The following is a 19,758-nucleotide window of genomic DNA, read 5'->3' on the forward strand; positions in this document are numbered from 1 at the left end:
TCGATAGATCCTTGGAATTTCCGATTGGATGGGTTTCGACATCGCTCGATGCGTTCGAACGACTCGTTCACGGATTTAATGTCGTATTTTTTCAAGCGTTGTGACGCACGTGGCGGCACGGCCGTGACACTTATCGACGCGGAACGCGGCGGACGAAATCTAGGGATTTTGGAGTCAGGCCAGAAATTCGGGGGCCGTGAATTTCACCGTGAGGGTTTAACGTCGAGTCGAGCAGCGATATGAATGAAACGATGACCGAGGCGTCGCGCGTTTCACGCTCAACCGAGTTGAAGCCCGGCCGCGAAAACGTTTCTCGTTGATGGCACAGTTTACAAGGCGCCATACGGGGAGACCCGTATACGCGGAATTTTCGTTTCGTCGGCGTCGATCCCGCCCTCGTGAATATTCCACGATAAATCGGAGCTCGATCGCGTATGCGTGCCGGATTACTCGAAAATGCATCGGCGCGCGAAAAGTGACCGCGTACGGGCAGACGTTTTTAACCGAACGAACCGAGCCTGATGGCTACGCGACCACGGGAACGTGACGGTGCATTCTAAACAGCCCGCAGGAAATCATTTTGTTGCTACAATTCGGCTAGTCCTACGCCTCCGTGGTTCGCGATTTCGCGCCACGTTGCGTCCCGCCGGTTTCGAATCGAGTTAAGACGAACTTACGAATACGGAACGTGTTTCAGTTATTATCAAACTCGGAATCTGTTTAGCGGGGAATATGTGTACTCGTGGTGTTTCGGTTGAACGGTACTTTGTTTTTTCAGGGAGAATATTATTGGGTGTACAACCTTTCTGTACTAATTTTTCTTAAGAGGAAATTCGTGTTTGAGTTATTATCAAACTTGGAACCTGTTTAGAGGAGAATATGTGTACTCGTGGTGTTTCGGTTGAATAGTACTTTATTTTTTAGGGAGAATATTATTGGGTGTATAACCTTTCTGTACTAATTTTTCTTAAGAGGAACTTTGTGTTTGAGTTATTATCAAATTCGAAACCTGTACCTAAACCTGTTTAGGGAGGAATATGTGTACTAATGGTGTTTCGGTTGAATAGTACTTTATTTTTTCAGGGAGAATATTATTGGGTGTACAGATTTTCTGTACTAATTTTTCTTAAGAAGAAATTCGTGTTTGAGTTATTATCAAACTCGAAACCTGTTTAGCGAGGAATATGTGTATTAATAGTGTTTCGGTTGAACAATAAAATTTTTCAGGGAGAATATTATTGGATGTACAACTTTTCTGTACTAATTTTTCTTAACAGGAACTTTGTGTTTGAGTTATTACCAAACTCGAAACATGTACCTAAACCTGTTCAGGGAGGAATATGTGTACTAATGGTGTTTCGGTTGAACAGTACTTTGTTTTGTCAGGCAGAATATTATTGCGTGTACAACTTTCCTGTACTAATTTTTCTTAAGACGAATTTCGTATTTGAGTTATTATCAAACTCGAAACCTGTTTAGGGAGGAATATGTGTACTAATGGTGTTTCGGTTGAACAGTACATTATTTTTCAGGGAGAATATTATCAGGTCTACAACTTTTCTGTACTAATTTTTCTTAAGACGAATTTGGTGTGTGACTTATTATCAAACTCGAAACCTGTACCTAAATCTGTTTAGTGAGGAATATGTGTACTAATGGTGTTTCGGTTGAACAGTACTTTGTTTTCTTAGGGAGAATATTATTGGGTGTACACCTTTTCTGTACTAATTTTTCTTAAGATGAACTTTGTATTTGAGTTATTATCAAACTCAAAACCTGTACCTAAACCTATTTAGAGGGGAATATGTGTACTAATGATGTTTCGGTTGAATAGTACTTTGTTTTGTCAGGAAGAATATTATTGGGTGTACAACTTTTGTGTACTAATTTTTCTTAAGACGAAATTTGTGTTTCAGTTATTATCAAACTCGAAACCTGTACCTAAACCTGTTTAGGGAGGAATATGTGTATTAATAGTGTTTCGGTTGAACAATAAAATTTTTCAGGGAGAATATTTTTGGGTGTACAACTTTTCTGTACTAATTTTTCTTAAGACGAAATTCGTGTTTGACTTTCACGAGGAGTGGTTTTGTTCTTACACCTAAACATTATCCAAAAATACTAGTTCAGCGTGCGCTGAAACACCCAAAGAAGCCATCATCGTCTACAGAGAACCTCTTGGTGTTTTTCCAGGTGCGATGGTTTCAGCAGCAGCACGAGAAGAAACGCAAGAAGAGGGACTTCGCGCCTACTTCGTTCGCGTTCAGCGATTATCCAGCATTTTTCGACGAGTTCGGTCCCCGTCCTCGGCAGGCCACGTACCATCGGCAAAGAAATAGGGGTGTACCCATCCAGAACCTGTTCACGGATCCGCTCTTCAAGGAACAGTGGTACCTGGTAAGTGGGCCTTTCGATTCTACTACCTTCGAACCAACCAAAACGAACTACATACGTGACGCGACTGCATCCCCAACGTGGCAGACTTAATGACATCCGATAACGCTTATAACGTATTCGAGATCCAGTTCCTACCATTTTGTGCCATTTCGATTCCTCCCGATTTTACTCGCACTTCACCGGTGTACGTGTCGCCCCGAATCGACGTCTGCGGGAATTACGATCGATAACCACACGTGACTGAATAACACATTGACTGCCACGTGAAGGTTTCAGCGGGACACTACCGTTCAAAAGTTTCCGGCCACGTGCGTATCAGAAAGAAATTCGACGATCTCGTTGATATTGGGACACGATGGGCGCACCAAGGTGAATTAAATTCATTCCGGACTATCCTGTTCGTCGTTAAACGTCTCATCGGATGTTTTGTAATAACGACCACTGTGAAAAGATTTAGATAATCTTTTGAGATAAATTTAAAAATTTTCAAGATAAACAACGTACACAGAGCGTCACTTCGAATGTCACTTTATTGGATGCTTTGTAATAACGATCACTGTGAGAAGATTTAGATAATCTTTTAAGATAAATTTAAAAACTTCTAAGATAAACAACGCACACAGAGTGTCACTTCGGATGTTTTGTAATAACGACCACTGTAAAAACTTTTAGATAATCTTTTGAGATAAATTTAAAAATTTTTTAAGATAAACAACGCACACAGAGCGTCACTTCGAATGTCACTTCATCGGATGTTTTGTAATAACGACCACTGTAAAAAGTTTTAGATAATCTTTTAAGATAAATTTAAAAACTTTCAAGATAAACAACGCACACAGAGCGTCACTTCGTCAAAACTTGGACACTGTATACGTTCGTCTCGGGGTTTTAGATTTCAAATTGTAAATGTTTGTGGATCCAGATAGTGAAAAAACACACACTCGAGGTTTATCGAACGAAGGAGAATAACGATTGGAATTTAATTATGTAAATTTAATTTACATAATTTACAGCGAACTTTAATTAAGATAGGAACGTACGTGCTAGGTTGTTCGATAAGTTTTGTCGATTTTTCCATTGTAAAAAAATACTATGACTATTCAACTTTGAAGTAAATATACGATCTACATGCAACTTCACACATGTTCATCAAACGGTTCACACATGTTCATCAAACACATGTTCATCAAACACAGGTTCATCAAACACATGTTCATCAAACACAGGTTCATCAAACACATGTTCATCAAACTCATGTTCATCAACACACATGTACATCAAACACATGTTCATCAAACACATGTTCATCAAACACATGTTCATCAAACACATGTTCATCAAACATATGTTCATCAACACATATGTTCATCAAACACATGTTCATCAACACACATATTCATCAAACACATGTTCATCAAATACATGTTCATCAAACACATGTTCATCAACACACATGTTCATCAACACACATGTTCATCAAACATATGTTCATCAAACATATGTTCATCAAACCATCTTTCGAAAAATAAAACGACGAACCTAATAGCTCCGTTTCTTATCAAACGACAAAACTTATCGAGCAACCTATTATATGTACAGCTCGGTCGGAGATCGAGTTAATAGGATTTGGTTACGAGGTTCTTTTAGGAATTCCAGGAAAACTCGATAAGAGGTTCGAGGTGAAAAATCGTTGAATTGGAACTGGTCAATCCGCGAAGGGACTGTCGACACCATGAAGATATCAAAAGTAGAAATAGGAATAGAGAAACGTGTCGGTCAATCCGCAAAGGGAGTGCCGTTTCTTTGACGAGAATCGATCGTAGAGAAATCGAATAGAAATCCGCGAAGAGACTCCAAGTGTTACATCGGTATGTGTTCGCTGAACCTGCTAATAACGATTCTGTGGGAAAAATCGGTCAATTTTTGAAGGAACCATGTGATACCGTTAGGTTTGCTGACTTTGTTTTTGCTGTCTTCGAGGACGACTCGAGCTCATACTTGTATCGATAAACTGAGTACACGATATCCCAATTTGTACGCGTTCTTTCAACGTGTGCTTTTCCACGATTAATTCCCCATCTATCTAAATGACACTTGTCAAGTTTCAGCTTAATCGGTTGGACGTTCGAAAAATAACGCGAAATTCAAATTCACCGGTAACGATTGGGACACCCTGTGTACTAAGCTTTTCGTTGCATTTAATCTTACGAATGAATACTCCTCCGTTATTATTTTACTCATTGTAAAATGACGTTGTATTTATCGACGCTTCTATGTACAATAAGCTAAAAATGTTCATTACGTTATTAAATTATATTACTTATTGTAAGAGCGAAACAGAGCCGCACAAACGTGGAGTCTTTGTAGCTGAAGTAACAAAGGGAGCCTTTTTTAACTTCTCTTATTTTCAACCTTTTCAAACGAGTTTTTGTCGAACGTAACAGAGCGCACGTTCAATGAATTTTTGAAGCATGCTTTTCTCCATCGGAACATTATTCCCGCGTTACGTTTGTTGATTTTCGAGATCTTCCAATTCGTGATATTTTTTGTCCTGGTGGAAATTTTCCTTCGTGTTCGCGGAGTGAAGAGAACCACGTGCATCAGAATTGCATTGTGTAATTTCGTTTGATTCAATGGTTTCACTTATGAAATGAAATGTTACGATTCATTTCTCGCGGCTCGATTTACGGACATTATTCGGCTAGGCGCGATAACAATACGTTGAATTTCTCTCGCCGTATTACCATAACTATTTTCTATTTACGACCGGCTCAAACCTTTTCAAGCAACGTGTCACGTATCGGAGAAAAGAAGTAAAGTCTGAGTGGAAGGAATACTTATGAGCGGCAGTGTGTGATCTCCAACGTGAAAAGACTTCTACGAGTACAAGGAAAAACGCGTCCAGACCTCCGATTGGTCGAACACAAGTTACCAGTCTCATTCTATCAATCACGAGTAGAATGAGCCAAACACGTTTCAACTACCTTTCCAACACCGAGTGCACCACTACATATACAAATGAATAAACTGATTAAAAATACCGATAAACTGATAAAAATAATCGTGACACCGTAAAAATTGTAACTTTATTATACTGACAAAGAGAAAAAAAAATATGACTCAATATAAATAGAAAAAGTAAGTTTGTATTCAATCTTACGTGCAATTTGATTCTTTAAAGAGATATTCATCTTTTCCAGGAAAAAAGAACTATTTTTCTTTTAAAATTTTCTATAAGTGTATAGTATCTATCATAGGCTAATTTTAAATGTCGATATTTAATTTGTGTAAAAATTTTAACGTATTCCAAGAGCGAATTACCGATTGAAATATTTTTTAGTTTGAAATAAAGTTTGAAATAAAATTACAATTATTGCTAGTTGAGTAGTGGCGCGTTAAATGGTTAAATCATTGACTAACAATTCGACGTACACGCAGGCCGGAATTATCCATAGGACGTGCTTGTTTTCGGGCCCAAAATCCTATTTGCGAAGGAAAAACATCTCATTGTTGATACCGTGCTCGTATATCGTGTACCGCCGTTAATCCTAGAAATGACAAGAGCAGCGATCGCCGTTGTCTATACCCGAAAACGATCGTTCGAGGCGACACGTAGAGAATTATGAACAACAACGCATAGTTAAAGGAGGATTTCTCGCGTTGCGTGCAAATTTCTTCTTTTAACAAAGCACGAGTTGTTCTTGCACCAGTACTCGTAAAATAATTGTACAGGGCAGATTACACGAAACGTTGCAATGAAAAACTAAGGCTCTTGTTCGAAAGTGAGTTGAAAATTTATAGTTTAATAAAAACGTATCTAAGCCGTGCAAACAATCTGAAATTAAATATTATTGAAAAGTATAATATATTTATCTTGCTGGATTTATCAAATAAGAAGTGGTAACAGAATTCGATATTTTGTTTGTAATAATCTTGGAAATATTGCAGCTTGTGAATAGTACCATAGTATAAATATTAAAACTATCAATTTTTATAGAATTATCAATTTTTAACTTAAAAAGAGGTACTGAGAGGATTTCATCACTTATTTTGTATTATATTGATCCACATTGTAATAATATGTGGAGAGTGGGGGGAGTATTCAAAAATACAGAGTTACTTTTATAGTTATCGATACAAATATAGTGATCGCGTCCGATGGCGAACAAATGGATCTAATTTGGTAATATCGCCTTTTGTCAGAAACGAAATATCAGATATTCGGTATTTGAAATTAATTAACTTCTCTAATAGACGCACACGCATAACAGAATTCTTCCATGCGTCGAACTCGGCAATCACTATTGTATATTTCACAATGTCGGATTAATGAATTTATTGGACGGTGCCGTTGAAATTTTTCAATATGATTTTAATAAAATATTTGTCCAATTGACGAATAGCCATCGAAAATGGCTCAGATACGTTTCCATTGTCACCCATTGATCGTAGACAATTTATGGAGCAAACGTAAACATTCAATTACAGACTTCCTGTGCTGATCGAGCGATTATAAGCGCCATAACATAAATCCCTGTCGTAAAAAATCGACTTTGTCACGGATCTTTCACGAGCAGCGATTGCATTCGTGCTTGAAATATGTTTTTTCTCCGTGTCCAGGATCACTGATAACGACATTACAAAAACATCTGATAAATTCTCTCCATAGATAAAAGAAAGAAATACTGGTCGTGAATGTTTTTGCGAATTGTATTAGGTCAAATGGTTTAATCGACGTTCGTAAGGTCTGAGATTAATTGTAAACAAAACTTAATCGACACTGTCCACATTCTACTTACTCCAACATACTCCAACATACTCCAACATACTCCAACGTACTCCAACATACTCCAACATACTCCACTTGATCCAGGATTGATATTTCTTTCTTTTTGCAATAGTTCCTAGTATAGGGTTGAATATACAGTAACGCATATGCAGTCATAGTGCGTGTTCAAGTAAAGATGTTTTAAGAAATAAACAAGAAAAATAATCCTCGAAACGAAATCTTTTGGCGAGTGTACCGACTTTTTCATAAAATCATCACCATTTGCCATACACTTCTGCCAACGATGGTCATGTTTCTCCAAACCGGTTACAAAAAGAACTTCATAGTTTGTTCTCCTAACTAGGTTCTGACAATTTTTTCAGTTCCTTCATTTTGAAACGACTCCAAGTTTTTTCATAATTTATATATATTTTTTTTTCATAAAAAGTTTGATGAAAACTGAGCTTGAGCATCATTCTTCTTTATTGCTACATTTGTCCCTTGAATAGTGTAACTTTGTTCCAAGGAGTTTTCTTCTACTATCGTAAATAACGAAAATGTGTAGAAGCTTCCATTTAAATGTTCAACTCTACATATGCACGACGTGGCAGTCGACATGTTAAGAAACAATTGGAGACGTAAAAAAGAAACTTTCGTGTACAATTATCAATCCAAAACCAAGGCTTTTGTACGAAAATGAGTTAGAAATTTATATTTTATCCCATGTACCTAAACCGTGCAAACAATCTGAAAGTAAATATTATTGAAAAGTATAACATATCAAAGCTTGCTGGATTTATCAAATAAAAAGAAATAACAGAATTTAATATTTCGTTTCTAATAATCTTGGAAATATTACAGTCTGTGAACAGTACTATAGAATAAATATTAGAACGATTCATTGAATACGATACGAACGATTACTAAAATTATCAATTTTTAACTTAAAAAGAGGCATTGAGAAGAATTCTCCCTTTGAAAACTCAACGAAACTATTTCACTCAAATTCTGTCTTTTCAAAATTAAAATATACTTTTCACAAATTTGTTCTTCGTGTAATCGAAAAATCGTGCATTTTATTCAATGATAAAAGCTTTGTAATTTTTACTATTAAAATACTATTCGCACTGTATTTCAACACCTCAAAATTCGATTGAGAATAATTTACGCGGCATACATTTAAACCCAACACGAACGATGTAAAACTTGCAAAATCCCGTACAGACGATTTAAATATAAAAAAAAAAAAATATATCAAGACCGTTTGAGTTTTATTCGACCGTTACTCAAACCGTTTGAGTTTTATTCGAAAAGTAAATCGACCGGTGACGATCAAATAAACGTCACATATACCTCGATTATAGTTTTGTGTTGCAATGACAGTACAAAAAAGAGACGAAACGTGTGCGATCTTAGACTCGTAACGCCATCTGTATCAGGCAGTAGAGACACATTTTTATCTATACCCAGGACTCGGTCATGGGTGTACCATACGAGACAAGTGAATAGGACACAACGAGAGCGAGCGAGACGAAGCAACAGCGAGCGTGTCTCGGATTACGTGAGCTCGATGACCGAAACTTTAAAACGATGCTACCCGCGTATCGATCTATTCAACCTTACTCAAAAGCGCGCGTACGCGCGGAATTCGAAAGCATTCGTATAACACGTGATGAAAAATGATTCAAATAAGATACTTTCATCGAAAAAATATCACCGATCGATTGATAATACTATCGCGAAGTTGCAGTGAGAAATATGAAACTTTTAATTTTCTCAATTTAATTTTCTTTAACTTCTAACTTTCAATTTTTATATTTCAAAATGAAATGAGATTCGATTTCACTTGTAAACCTTGCGAACACAAACTATAGACGAACGATTAAGTTTCTTGTATCCGAGGTAAAAGTCGTTACTCGAAAGCGAGACTTACTGGACTTCAACGTCCGAAATAACAAAGTGTGTCGTAAAGTTCAGATTATAATATCCAGTTTATTATAATATGCAGGTATCTCGCTTGTCTAGTAGTATAGTAATTGTATATATAGTTATAGTTATAATATAGTTATATTATATATACAGTGTATATAGTATAAAATATAGTTTTCACAAATTTGTTCCTCGTGTAATCGAAAAATCGTGTATTGTGCTCAACGATGAAAGCTTCACCATTTCTACTTTATAATGTTTACTATTAAAATACTATTCCCACTGTATTCTGACACCGACATCTGGCACCCTTAAGATCGTTGTTGCATTCGTTTCAAGAAAGTGAAAGACGGTTATTATCGAAACTAATAATCGTTAATAACGATTACTCGTCGTTAATAACGATAACAAACACCAATGATCATGGTGTTTGATAAATCGAATGGAGAAGTTGCGTAGAAACGACACTGTTCTTGTTCCAGAACGGGGGGGCCAAAGATGGCTACGATATGAGTCTCGGTCCAGCGTGGCAGAAGGGATACACCGGTAAGGGTGTTGTCGTGTCGATCCTCGACGATGGCATACAAACGAATCATCCCGACCTGGCACTGAATTACGATCACCAGGCCAGCTGGGATATCAACGACAACGACAACGACCCGATGCCAAGGGACAACGGTGACAACAAGCATGGTACCCGATGCGCGGGCGAGGTTGCCGCAGTTGCTTTCAACCAATACTGCGGCGTTGGCGTCGCCTACAACGCCAGTATCGGAGGTAAGAAATTGCAATTTTTCGAGCGAACGTAGACGGGTGAGAAACACCGCACCGTGAAACAGACGAAGGTCCTGGTCACTTCAGGACACCCTATAAATAATAGCGTCGCTATCCGTGTACCGTTACGAAATGAAAACGCGACTACAACGAATTAAATTTCTCCCCGGATACATGATCCTCTTTATTAGGGACGACTTCTGTTATCCAGTGATACGAATTACAGTTCCTTCACCGATGAGATGGTTTATGGATCTTTGAAGTAAAGAGGATAGTTTCTAAAATTATCGCGTCAACGACAGTCTTACGAAACAACGATTAAATAATAGGGGAGAGTTACAAATGTCATTTATTTGAAATGTTTTGTGATGTGTTTCTTATTTGGCGATAATTTATACGCGAATTGATATTGAAAATTGTAGCTCGATGTTTGAGATGATTGTTAATGGGAGTCGAAGCTTTTATCTGAGAGAAATTAATTTATTGTGAATTTTTTCGTAACACTGTGTCAAAGGTACCATTTTGTAACTTATAATATTAGAGTGTCGATGTAGGAAAGTCATTTGGTTTTTTGTTGGTGATTATGAAACATGATTTTTTTAGTATAAACATTTTATTAAATTGTATATTCTCCATTTTGGAGAACGAAATGACTTTCCGAACAACTCAATAAATTGATGCTTTATTTTTCTAAAGATGGTACTACTGTTCGATAAACATGTATAAAAATTTCTTCAAAGTGTCATAATATTTCTTTACAATGGAAACAACGACGAAACTTATCGAACAAGCTATTATTAATCCGATACTATTATTAGTCTGATGGAATACTACTTAGCTAACGTGTCTGACCATAGCTCGTTCTTTCTACTTCAAAGAAACTTAAATCAACGCAATGGTGCCTTCCATAATGATCATTTAAAATCGAATCAAACGTATCAATATTTACAAAATCTCCAATATTCACTAAAATATAAACATTATTTCCCCAAAAAATCCTACAAGAATCGAAATCGATCTACCAAAGTATCTCTAATGGAGATTTATTAGTTTCGCAAACCCGGCGAAGGAACGCAACAAACTAAACAATCAGATATATTTCTTAACTATTAAACAACACTTTCCTATTTCAGAATTATTGATTCGTGAATCGTTGACGACACGATTTCATGTTTCGTGTTCTTTCGTTTTAATTGCGCGTCGACAACTTGATTACCGACGCGACGTTCTCCTTACCGTTCAATTTTTATTTTCACGTCTCTTCCGTCCGCAGTAACAATGATTAAAATGTCAATCACTTCCAAGCACCGAGTCGTTATAAGTCGTTCCACCGTGGAACTGTTTCTCCCCGTGAAATATCGGGTTCCGATAATTTTACCGGCTCGTTTCCATTAAAATGCGTATTAATGATCCGGGCGCGATTTAACCTGTCCGGAATACCTGTCGCGAGATTCCGTGCGAAAAGAAACGTAATTAGAAATCACGGTTAAGGAGAACGTGGAACGTGGACGTACACGGGGGCCTCTTTCGTAGAAACGTACCGAATTCTCGTAGAAATCACGACGCATCGGCAACGAGAAGGAAAGCTATCTGATGCTCATACCTTCCGTGTTCTCAGGCGTGCGAATGCTCGATGGCCCGGTAAACGATGCCGTCGAAGCCAGAGCGCTGGGATTGAATCCTGATCACATCGATATATATAGCGCTTCTTGGGGCCCCGAGGACGATGGTAAAACCGTCGACGGTCCTGGCCCTCTTGCCAGGAGGGCGTTTATTTACGGTGTAACCAGCGTAAGTTGCATAATACCAGTTTTATTTATTCTCGACGCTTTGAGTTCTTAGTGTACGATTCTCGGTTCTATGAGATTCTGGTCAATGACGCGTCGACTTCGGACATCGTACACGAGTAACTTGCGTAGTGTTTTGAGTTAGTCTTTCGGTCGAATTTAGTTTTGCTACTATACGAAAATTATCTATTTATTCGAGAAACGTATCGGATCGAATTTACTTAAGAGGGACACGAGTATATTTTTTTGGTTTATTTAGAATTTACTTAAGAGGAACACGAGTATAAATTTTGAATTTACTTGCGAGGAACACGAGTATAAATTTTGAATTTACTTGCGAGGAACACGAGTATAAATTTTGAATTTACTTGCGAGGAACACGAGTATAATATTCTTTTGGTTTATTTTGAATTTACTTGTGAGTAACACGAGTATAATATTTTTTTGGTTTATTTTGAATTTACTTGTGAGTAACACGAGTATAATATTCTTTTGGTTAATTTTGAATTTACTTAAGAGTAACACAAGTATAATATTCTTTTGGTTAATTTTGAATTTACTTAAGAGGAACACGAGTATAATATTCTTTTAGTTCATTTAGAATTTACTTAAGAGGAACACGAATATAATATTATATTCTTTTAGCTCATTTAGAATTTACTTAAGAGGAACACGAGTATACTATAATATTCTTTTGGTTCATTTTGAATTTACTTAAAAGGAACACGAGTATAATATTCTTTTGGTTTACTTGGAATTTACTTAAGAGGGACACAAGTATAATATTCTTTTGGTTTATTTTGAATTTACTTAAGAGGGACACGAGTATAATACTTTTTTGGTTAATTTTGAATTTACTTGCGAGGAACACGAATATAATATTTTTTTGGTCGATTTAGAAAATTAAAGAAAGCAGTTTATGTTGAAGCCAGGTAAATTGTTTCATTTTTATCATTCATTTTTTCATTTGAACTAAACGTTTGAATAAAGTAATATTCGATCTCGAGTTAAAAAGGTTATAATTGCAAAGTAACGTTTGTACTTGTACGTCACGTTTTAATATCTCCATGGTGTTTTAGTGGCGAGACTAGTGCTTATTGAAACAAACAATACATTTGTTTCTCTTAAATGGAAGTTTATTAATGATTTTTAGTTTCAGCTTAAAATGTGACTATTTTTTCTTAATGTAACATATTCTTCGATAAGCACTACACGTTGAATTTGCTGCATTGAGTATTCCGATTTCGATGACTATTTCTAGAACTCGTTTGCAAGAGAATGTCAAATTGATTGTTGTTCGCATCTTCTTTAACATACCGTCATAGAACCACCCTTCATAGTGCAACATGTCTTGTTAAATTTTCATTCTCGCGTCCCTGTACCGATTGATTCGCACGAAATGACGGATCGAGTAATTTTCGAAATTCGAAGAAACATTACAAAAATACTATCCAGATAAAAGATTTCGTTCAATCGTTTGTTTCGAAACGAAACATTGTACAGTGATTTGTGTAAAATAAAAAGATTGTGTCATACATTAAATAATATCTGCAGCAAAGCTTTGTAACCACTTTATTTGAAAGAATATCGAGATTATTAGGTTATTAGAAGGTTGGAGCTACTATATAAATTATAGTTTTAGAGATATTCAGCTCCCGGAGTAGCATTACAATACTGTCTGTTGTTGGCGATAAAACATATTTACACAGAACATAGCAGACCAAAGATCACAATTGTAATACCGTGATAGTCCACTAGTTGGAAGACCATTAGTCTCGGGATAAATGTACCATAATATATACCTAACCCAGAGTTGTCACAGAGATATCTCGAAACATTGGCCAACTGTATCCCACTAGTGTCTCCGATCTATGCACAGTCGAGCCGGAGAAATAACACCGATTAAGATTCCATTTACCTGTCTCTCAAATCGTCAGATCTCCGATACTTGTATCCTTAATATCTCTCGTAAACCGATCCCTAGGTCCCCCAGTTCCTCATTCGAAGATCCTCCACGTATCCCTTCGAGTTTCGAATCTACCTCGATCGTTGTTCATTTCGCACGAATCGTCTCGTACACCTCCGCATCTGTCACTTCCGTTGAACGCGTAATTTATTTGAAAGAATATCGAGATTATTAGATTATCAGAATGTTGGAGCTACTATATAAATCTCGTAATCTTTCGTGAGCTCTTATCAAACCTCCAAAGTCGCTATATACGAAAACAATTTTGTAGTACGTGTATCGAGAACTTTGACGAACGAAAACTCGTGAACAATTTATTTGAAAGAATATCGAGATTATTAGATTATCAGAATGTTGGAGCTACTATATAAATCTCGTAATCTTTCGTGAGCTCTTCTCGAACCTCCAAAGTCGCTATATACGAAAACACTTTTGTAGTACGTGTATCGAGAACTTTGACGAACGAAAACTCGTGAACAATTTATTTGAAAGAATATCGAGATTATTAGATCATTAGAAGGTTGGAGCTACTATATAAATCTCGTAATCTTTAGTGAGCTCTTCTCGAACCTCCAAAGTCGCTATATACGAAAACACTTTTGTAGTACGTGTATCGAGAACTTTGACGAACGAAAACTCGTGAACAATTTATTTGAAAGAATATCGAGATTATTAGATTATCAGAATGTTGGAGCTACTATATAAATCTCGTAATCTTTCGTGAGCTCTTCTCGAACCTCCAAAGTCGCTATATACGAAAACACTTTTGTAGTACGTGTATCGAGAACTTTGACGAACGAGAACCCGTGAGATTAATTAAGAAAACTAAAAGTTGTGCAAACTTCGCAAACCGGTGTCACCTTAGCGCGTTCCCATCGAGGAGAGTCGAGGTCGAGATACCGCATTCGCGATAGAGAATCACCGCGCGAACCGTTTCCCAAAAGTAAAACTCGATGGCGCATTGATTAGCAACCGGGGGGCCAAATATTTGTAAGAAAACAAGTCCGGGTTGCGCGATACGCAAACGTTTAAGCGAGCGAGGTAGCAACGAGTTAACGATATCCAAATAAACGTCAAAAGGGTCGCAAGGGCAAGGGTTCGATCTTCGTGTGGGCATCGGGCAACGGTGGACGTCACACGGACTCTTGCAACTGCGACGGCTACACGAACAGTATTTTCACGTTATCCATATCGAGCGCCACCCAGGGTGGTTACAAGCCGTGGTATCTCGAGGAATGCAGCTCGACCCTCGCCTCGACTTATTCATCGGGGACACCGGGCAACGACAAAAGCGTCGCGACCGTGGACATGGACGCGAAACTACGACCGGATCATATTTGCACCGTCGAGCACACCGGGACATCGGCCTCGGCACCCTTGGCAGCTGGTATCGCAGCGTTGGCCCTCGAGGCCAACCCCAGCCTCACCTGGAGGGACATGCAGTACCTGGTGGTGCTCACGTCGAGATCCGGGCCCCTCGAGAAGGAACCCGGTTGGATACTGAACGGTGTCAAGAGAAAAGTCTCCCACAAATTCGGTTACGGACTGATGGACGCCGGCGATATGGTCAGCCTGGCCGAACAGTGGACCAACGTGCCACCTCAACATATCTGCAAGTCAGACGAGATCAACGAGGAGAGACGCATCGATCCGACCTACGGTTACACCCTCACCGTTTACATGGACGTCACCGGTTGCGCTGGTTCCTTGAACGAGGTTCGGTTCCTCGAGCACGTGCAGTGCAAGGTAAGAACACACGTTACATATCCGGGACACGATTACTTTGTACCATTTGTATCTATAGGTTTCCTTTCTCTTAAGTTTTCGATTGACGTGAATACCGAGGGCTTGAGATACTAGATAAATCTAGGAGTATTTTGTGAGATATTTGTCGAAGTTAGAGAGTCGATGTATAGGAAAACGTCGAAAGGAAGAATAATAGTTCTTTCTGGAAACATTTTTGTAGTATTGTATCGAGAACTTTGACGAACGAAAACTCGTGAACAATTTATTTGAAAGAATATCGAGATTATTAGAAGGTTGGAGCTACTATATAAATATCGTAATCTTTTGTGAGCTCTTGTCGAAGTTCCAAAGTTGCTATATACGAAAACACTTTTGTAGTACGTGTATCGAGAACTTCGACGAAGGAAAACTCGTGAACAATTTATTTGAAAGAATATAGAGATTATTAGATTATTAGAAGGTTGGAGCTACTATATAAATCTCGTAATCTTTGATGAGCTCTCATCGAACCTCTAGAGTCATTGTATACGAAAATGTCGAAAGGAAGAACAGTTCTTTCTTGAAAACATTTTTGTAGTATTGTATCGAGAACTTTGACGAACGAAAACTCGTGAACACGTAATTTATTTGAAAGAATATCGAGATTATTAGAAGATTATTAAAAGGTTGGAGCTACTATATAAATATCTTAATCTTTGGTGAGCTCTCATCGAACCTCCAGAGTCGTTATATACGAAAACGTCAAAAGAAAGAACAGTTTTTTCCTAAAACACTTTTATAATATGTGTATAGAGAATTTTACTTTGACAAACGAAAACTCGTGAACACGTAATTTATTTTAAAGAATATCACACCGCACACATACTCCGTTTCCAATACTTTTCGAGAGAGTATGCAACGTAGCTTTACCAGCACGATCTTTAAAATAATTATTCAGAAGTAATAATAGAATCATCGAAAGAAAAAATCTCTCGAAACGCTTCGAGGTTTGAATAATTACATTAAACAGAGTTTCCGTATTCGACAGTTTTTCCAATGATTCGCCAATTAACGAAACAAACGAAAATTAAATATTAATTCGTATTTTATTCAACTGCGCTCAATGTTAACTGTAGCGCAATTTGTGAATAAAATCGTTCGATTTGGTAAGCAGATGCACCGTGTGTTTTCAAAATCGACTTTCTCCGAGGCGGAGCCGTATTCGAAAAAATATTATTCTACATTTTTAATTCACTCTCTCGTGAAGTGTCCCACCTACTTTCCAACTAGGTTCATTACTGGTTATCCTGTATAAATACCAACTTCGTTATCGAATCGACACAAAAATATTAAAAGCGAACAAATATTTATAAAGGTTAAAAAGGATAATGTTATCGTATGGTTAACAATGAGGTGTTGACCAACTTTCCTCCAAAGAGGTTACAAACATTTTTTAAGTAGATGTCAAACAATTGTCCAACAGGTTTCGTTAAGGTTCTTTCCACGAGGAAATTTGAGATTACTGTTGACCTCACCGATGGGTACTACATCGACTTTACTGTTCGAGAGGCCGCGGGACGTCCTTAGCTCGAACTTCGATGACTGGCCCTTCCTCAGCGTGCACTTCTGGGGTGAAAAAGCGGATGGTCGATGGACTTTACAGATCATTAATGCCGGAAACCGTCACGTTAACTCACCAGGCAAGTCTTAATACCCCGTTTCATCGTCAAGAACCGAGTTTGGCTTTGATCGAACTCTGTGAACTAATAGTCGCTTAGCACCAAAGCCAAACCTTGGTTAAACGCGAGCTCCATACGAGACAGATGCATTTTAAAATGTTCAGAAATTTTGAGACTATTGGAAACAATTCGTCTTGAATGTTTTAACAAAATAATTTTATATTACGCGATTCGACACACAAGAAAGAAATTCCTCTTGAAAAAATATAAATTTTCGTATTGCAAGCTCTCATTTTCAAGATGATGCATTTTGGGAATACTTGGTTAAACGCGAACTGCATACGAGACAGATGCATTTTAAAATGTTTCGAAATTTTCCGACTATTGGAAACGATTCGTCTCGAATGTTTTAACAAAATAATTTTACATTACGCGATTCGGTACGTAAGAAAGAAATTCCTCTTGAAAAAATATAAATTTTCGTATTGCAAGCTCTCATTTTCAAGATGATGCATTTTGAGAGTATTTGGTTAAACATACGAGATAGATGCATTCTAAAATGCTTAGAAATTTTCAGACTATTCGAAACAATTCGTCTTGAATGTTTTAACAAAATAATTTTATATTACGCGATTCGGCACACAAGAAAGAAATTCCTCTTGAAAGAATATAAATTTTCAAATTGCAAGGTCTCATTTTCAAGATGATGCATTTTGAGAGTACTTGGTTAAACGTGAGCTCCATACGAGACAGATGCATTTTAAAATGTTCACAAATTTTCAGACTATTGGAAACGATTCGTCTCGAATTTTTTAACAACATAATTTTACATTACGCGATTTGACACGCAAGAAAAAAATTCCTCTTGAAAGAATATAAATTTTCGTATTGCAAGCTCTCATTTTCAAGATGATGCATTTTGAGAATACTTGGAGTACGCGTGCATTCGATCGACACAATGCATATTTCTCTCGTGTTCGTATGCGAGGTCTCCAAATTTTCAGCTTTGCGTCGGTCGATAAAATACGACTAAATATTTAATTTTATTCATTTATGCAAATCGAGGTCGTAAGAAATCTCGCTAACTATAGCATTAGTGTAATAATTAAAACAGTAATGCATTACTAATTGTGTTTGCGCGCAACTAATTAATATTTCTCTTTCTCTGCACGTGTGATATAACGACGAACATTAATATACAGGATGTACCTAAAATAAGTGGCCAAAATTTGGAAACGTTTTCTACTCGTTGTAATGATAAAAAATAACACATTTTCTTTTCGAGTAGTCATTTACAGTTACATATTAGAGAAAGTATTTGAGGAGGGTAACTGTTTTAAATTAAATTTACTTATAAAATTATTAATATTATTTGGTTTCTAACTGAGAGTATTTACATTCCACTAACCCATCTAAATGACACTAAATAATGTTTTACACCCTATACGATACTTTCTTACAGTATACTTCACAGTTGCACGTTAGGGAAAGTATTTGAGAAAGTATTTAACTATTTTAAATGAAATTTACTTATAAAATTATTAACAATATTTAGTTTGTAACTGAGAGTGTTTACATTCCACTAATCCATCTGAACGATACCAAATAATGTTTAACGCCCTACACGATACTTTCTCACTAATATAACGAGTAGAATACATTCCTTAAACTTAGGCCGTTTATTTCAGGAGCGCCGTGTACAGTTTATTCGAATTAGCACAGTTGAATTACACTTAATTGACAGCTCAAGGCTGGTTCATCGTCTTCGCCGTACCAGATTACCTTCTGTTTGAGTGACAGCGTGTACACACGGTGGAAGAAGTGTAATCAGATCTTAAGAACAGTAGTATGGTGAAAAGGATCCTTGTCAAGCACTAAGTATCGCGTGGAGTGTCTTGATGCACCGAAAGGCCAGATGCTTCGGGTTAATGCGATCAACGTAATGAGTGACGAAAAACGGATTTAGCGATTTAGAATTTCAAGGATATCGCTTTACACAACACTTAAATGTAACTCGAGCAACCTCGCTGTTTCCTTCCGCTAAGTACATGTATAGTGGCTGGAACAAATACAGGGAGGTACTTGAGGCATACTCGAGTGGTCTGTTAAGCGATACCCTTACTCGGTACAAGAGACCAAATTGTGTTTTTCCTTACTGAAAAGCTATCTGTTGGATACAGGGACGTACTTAATGGGTATGTGTTAGATTCCCTTATACTCTTTTATCGTCAAACTTTGTTTTCTCGTACTTTTAAGGTTAGTATTTTTTCTTAGCAATGATACGTGGTAATGCGTGAGAATGAAAGGGATTGCGTATGGTTTGGAGAGAATCTGAGGTGTTTGGAACAGACGAGCGAGTGAAGTGTGAAGGAAGAGCGATTGAGATGGCGTTAGGCTAGAAAATTTTGGTCGAACGTGACGCGTGGGATGATCGGGGACAGATCCATGGGGTGAGAAAGATTAAGGATTAGAATGAAGGGAATGAATGAGTGTGAGGATATAAGATGTGAGAGAAGAGTGTTTAGGGCAGCAGTTACTGTTGGAAAATTGTCGAAGCATGTCGTGTCACGTACAATAAGAATAGCGTGGTCAGTGTAGTCAGCGTGGTCAGTGTAGTGAGTGTAGTCAGCGCGGTTAGCGCGGTCAGCGTGGTCAGCGTAGTGAGTATAGTCAGCGCGGTTAGCGCGGTCAGCGTGGTCAGCGTAGTGAGTGTAGTCAGCGCAGTCAGCGCGG

General features: G+C 37.5%; 1 protein-coding gene across 1 annotated transcript in view; it reads left to right on the forward strand.

Moving 5' to 3' along the window:
- The first annotated feature begins 2,261 nt into the window (after nucleotides 1–2,261).
- Fur2 (furin-like protease 2) overlaps nucleotides 2,262–19,758 on the forward strand; it is a 31,812-nt gene continuing 14,315 nt past the window's right edge. The window contains exons 1-5 of the mRNA XM_076326161.1: nucleotides 2,262–2,397; nucleotides 9,577–9,871; nucleotides 11,487–11,659; nucleotides 14,702–15,367; nucleotides 16,830–17,046. Of these exons, the coding sequence (XP_076182276.1) occupies nucleotides 9,604–9,871; nucleotides 11,487–11,659; nucleotides 14,702–15,367; nucleotides 16,830–17,046 (1,324 nt within the window). The 5' untranslated portion in view covers nucleotides 2,262–2,397; nucleotides 9,577–9,603. The remainder of the gene's footprint in view (nucleotides 2,398–9,576; nucleotides 9,872–11,486; nucleotides 11,660–14,701; nucleotides 15,368–16,829; nucleotides 17,047–19,758) is intronic.

This window comes from Ptiloglossa arizonensis, chromosome 14 (assembly GCF_051014685.1).
Source record: "Ptiloglossa arizonensis isolate GNS036 chromosome 14, iyPtiAriz1_principal, whole genome shotgun sequence".
Lineage (NCBI taxonomy): Eukaryota > Metazoa > Arthropoda > Insecta > Hymenoptera > Colletidae > Ptiloglossa > Ptiloglossa arizonensis.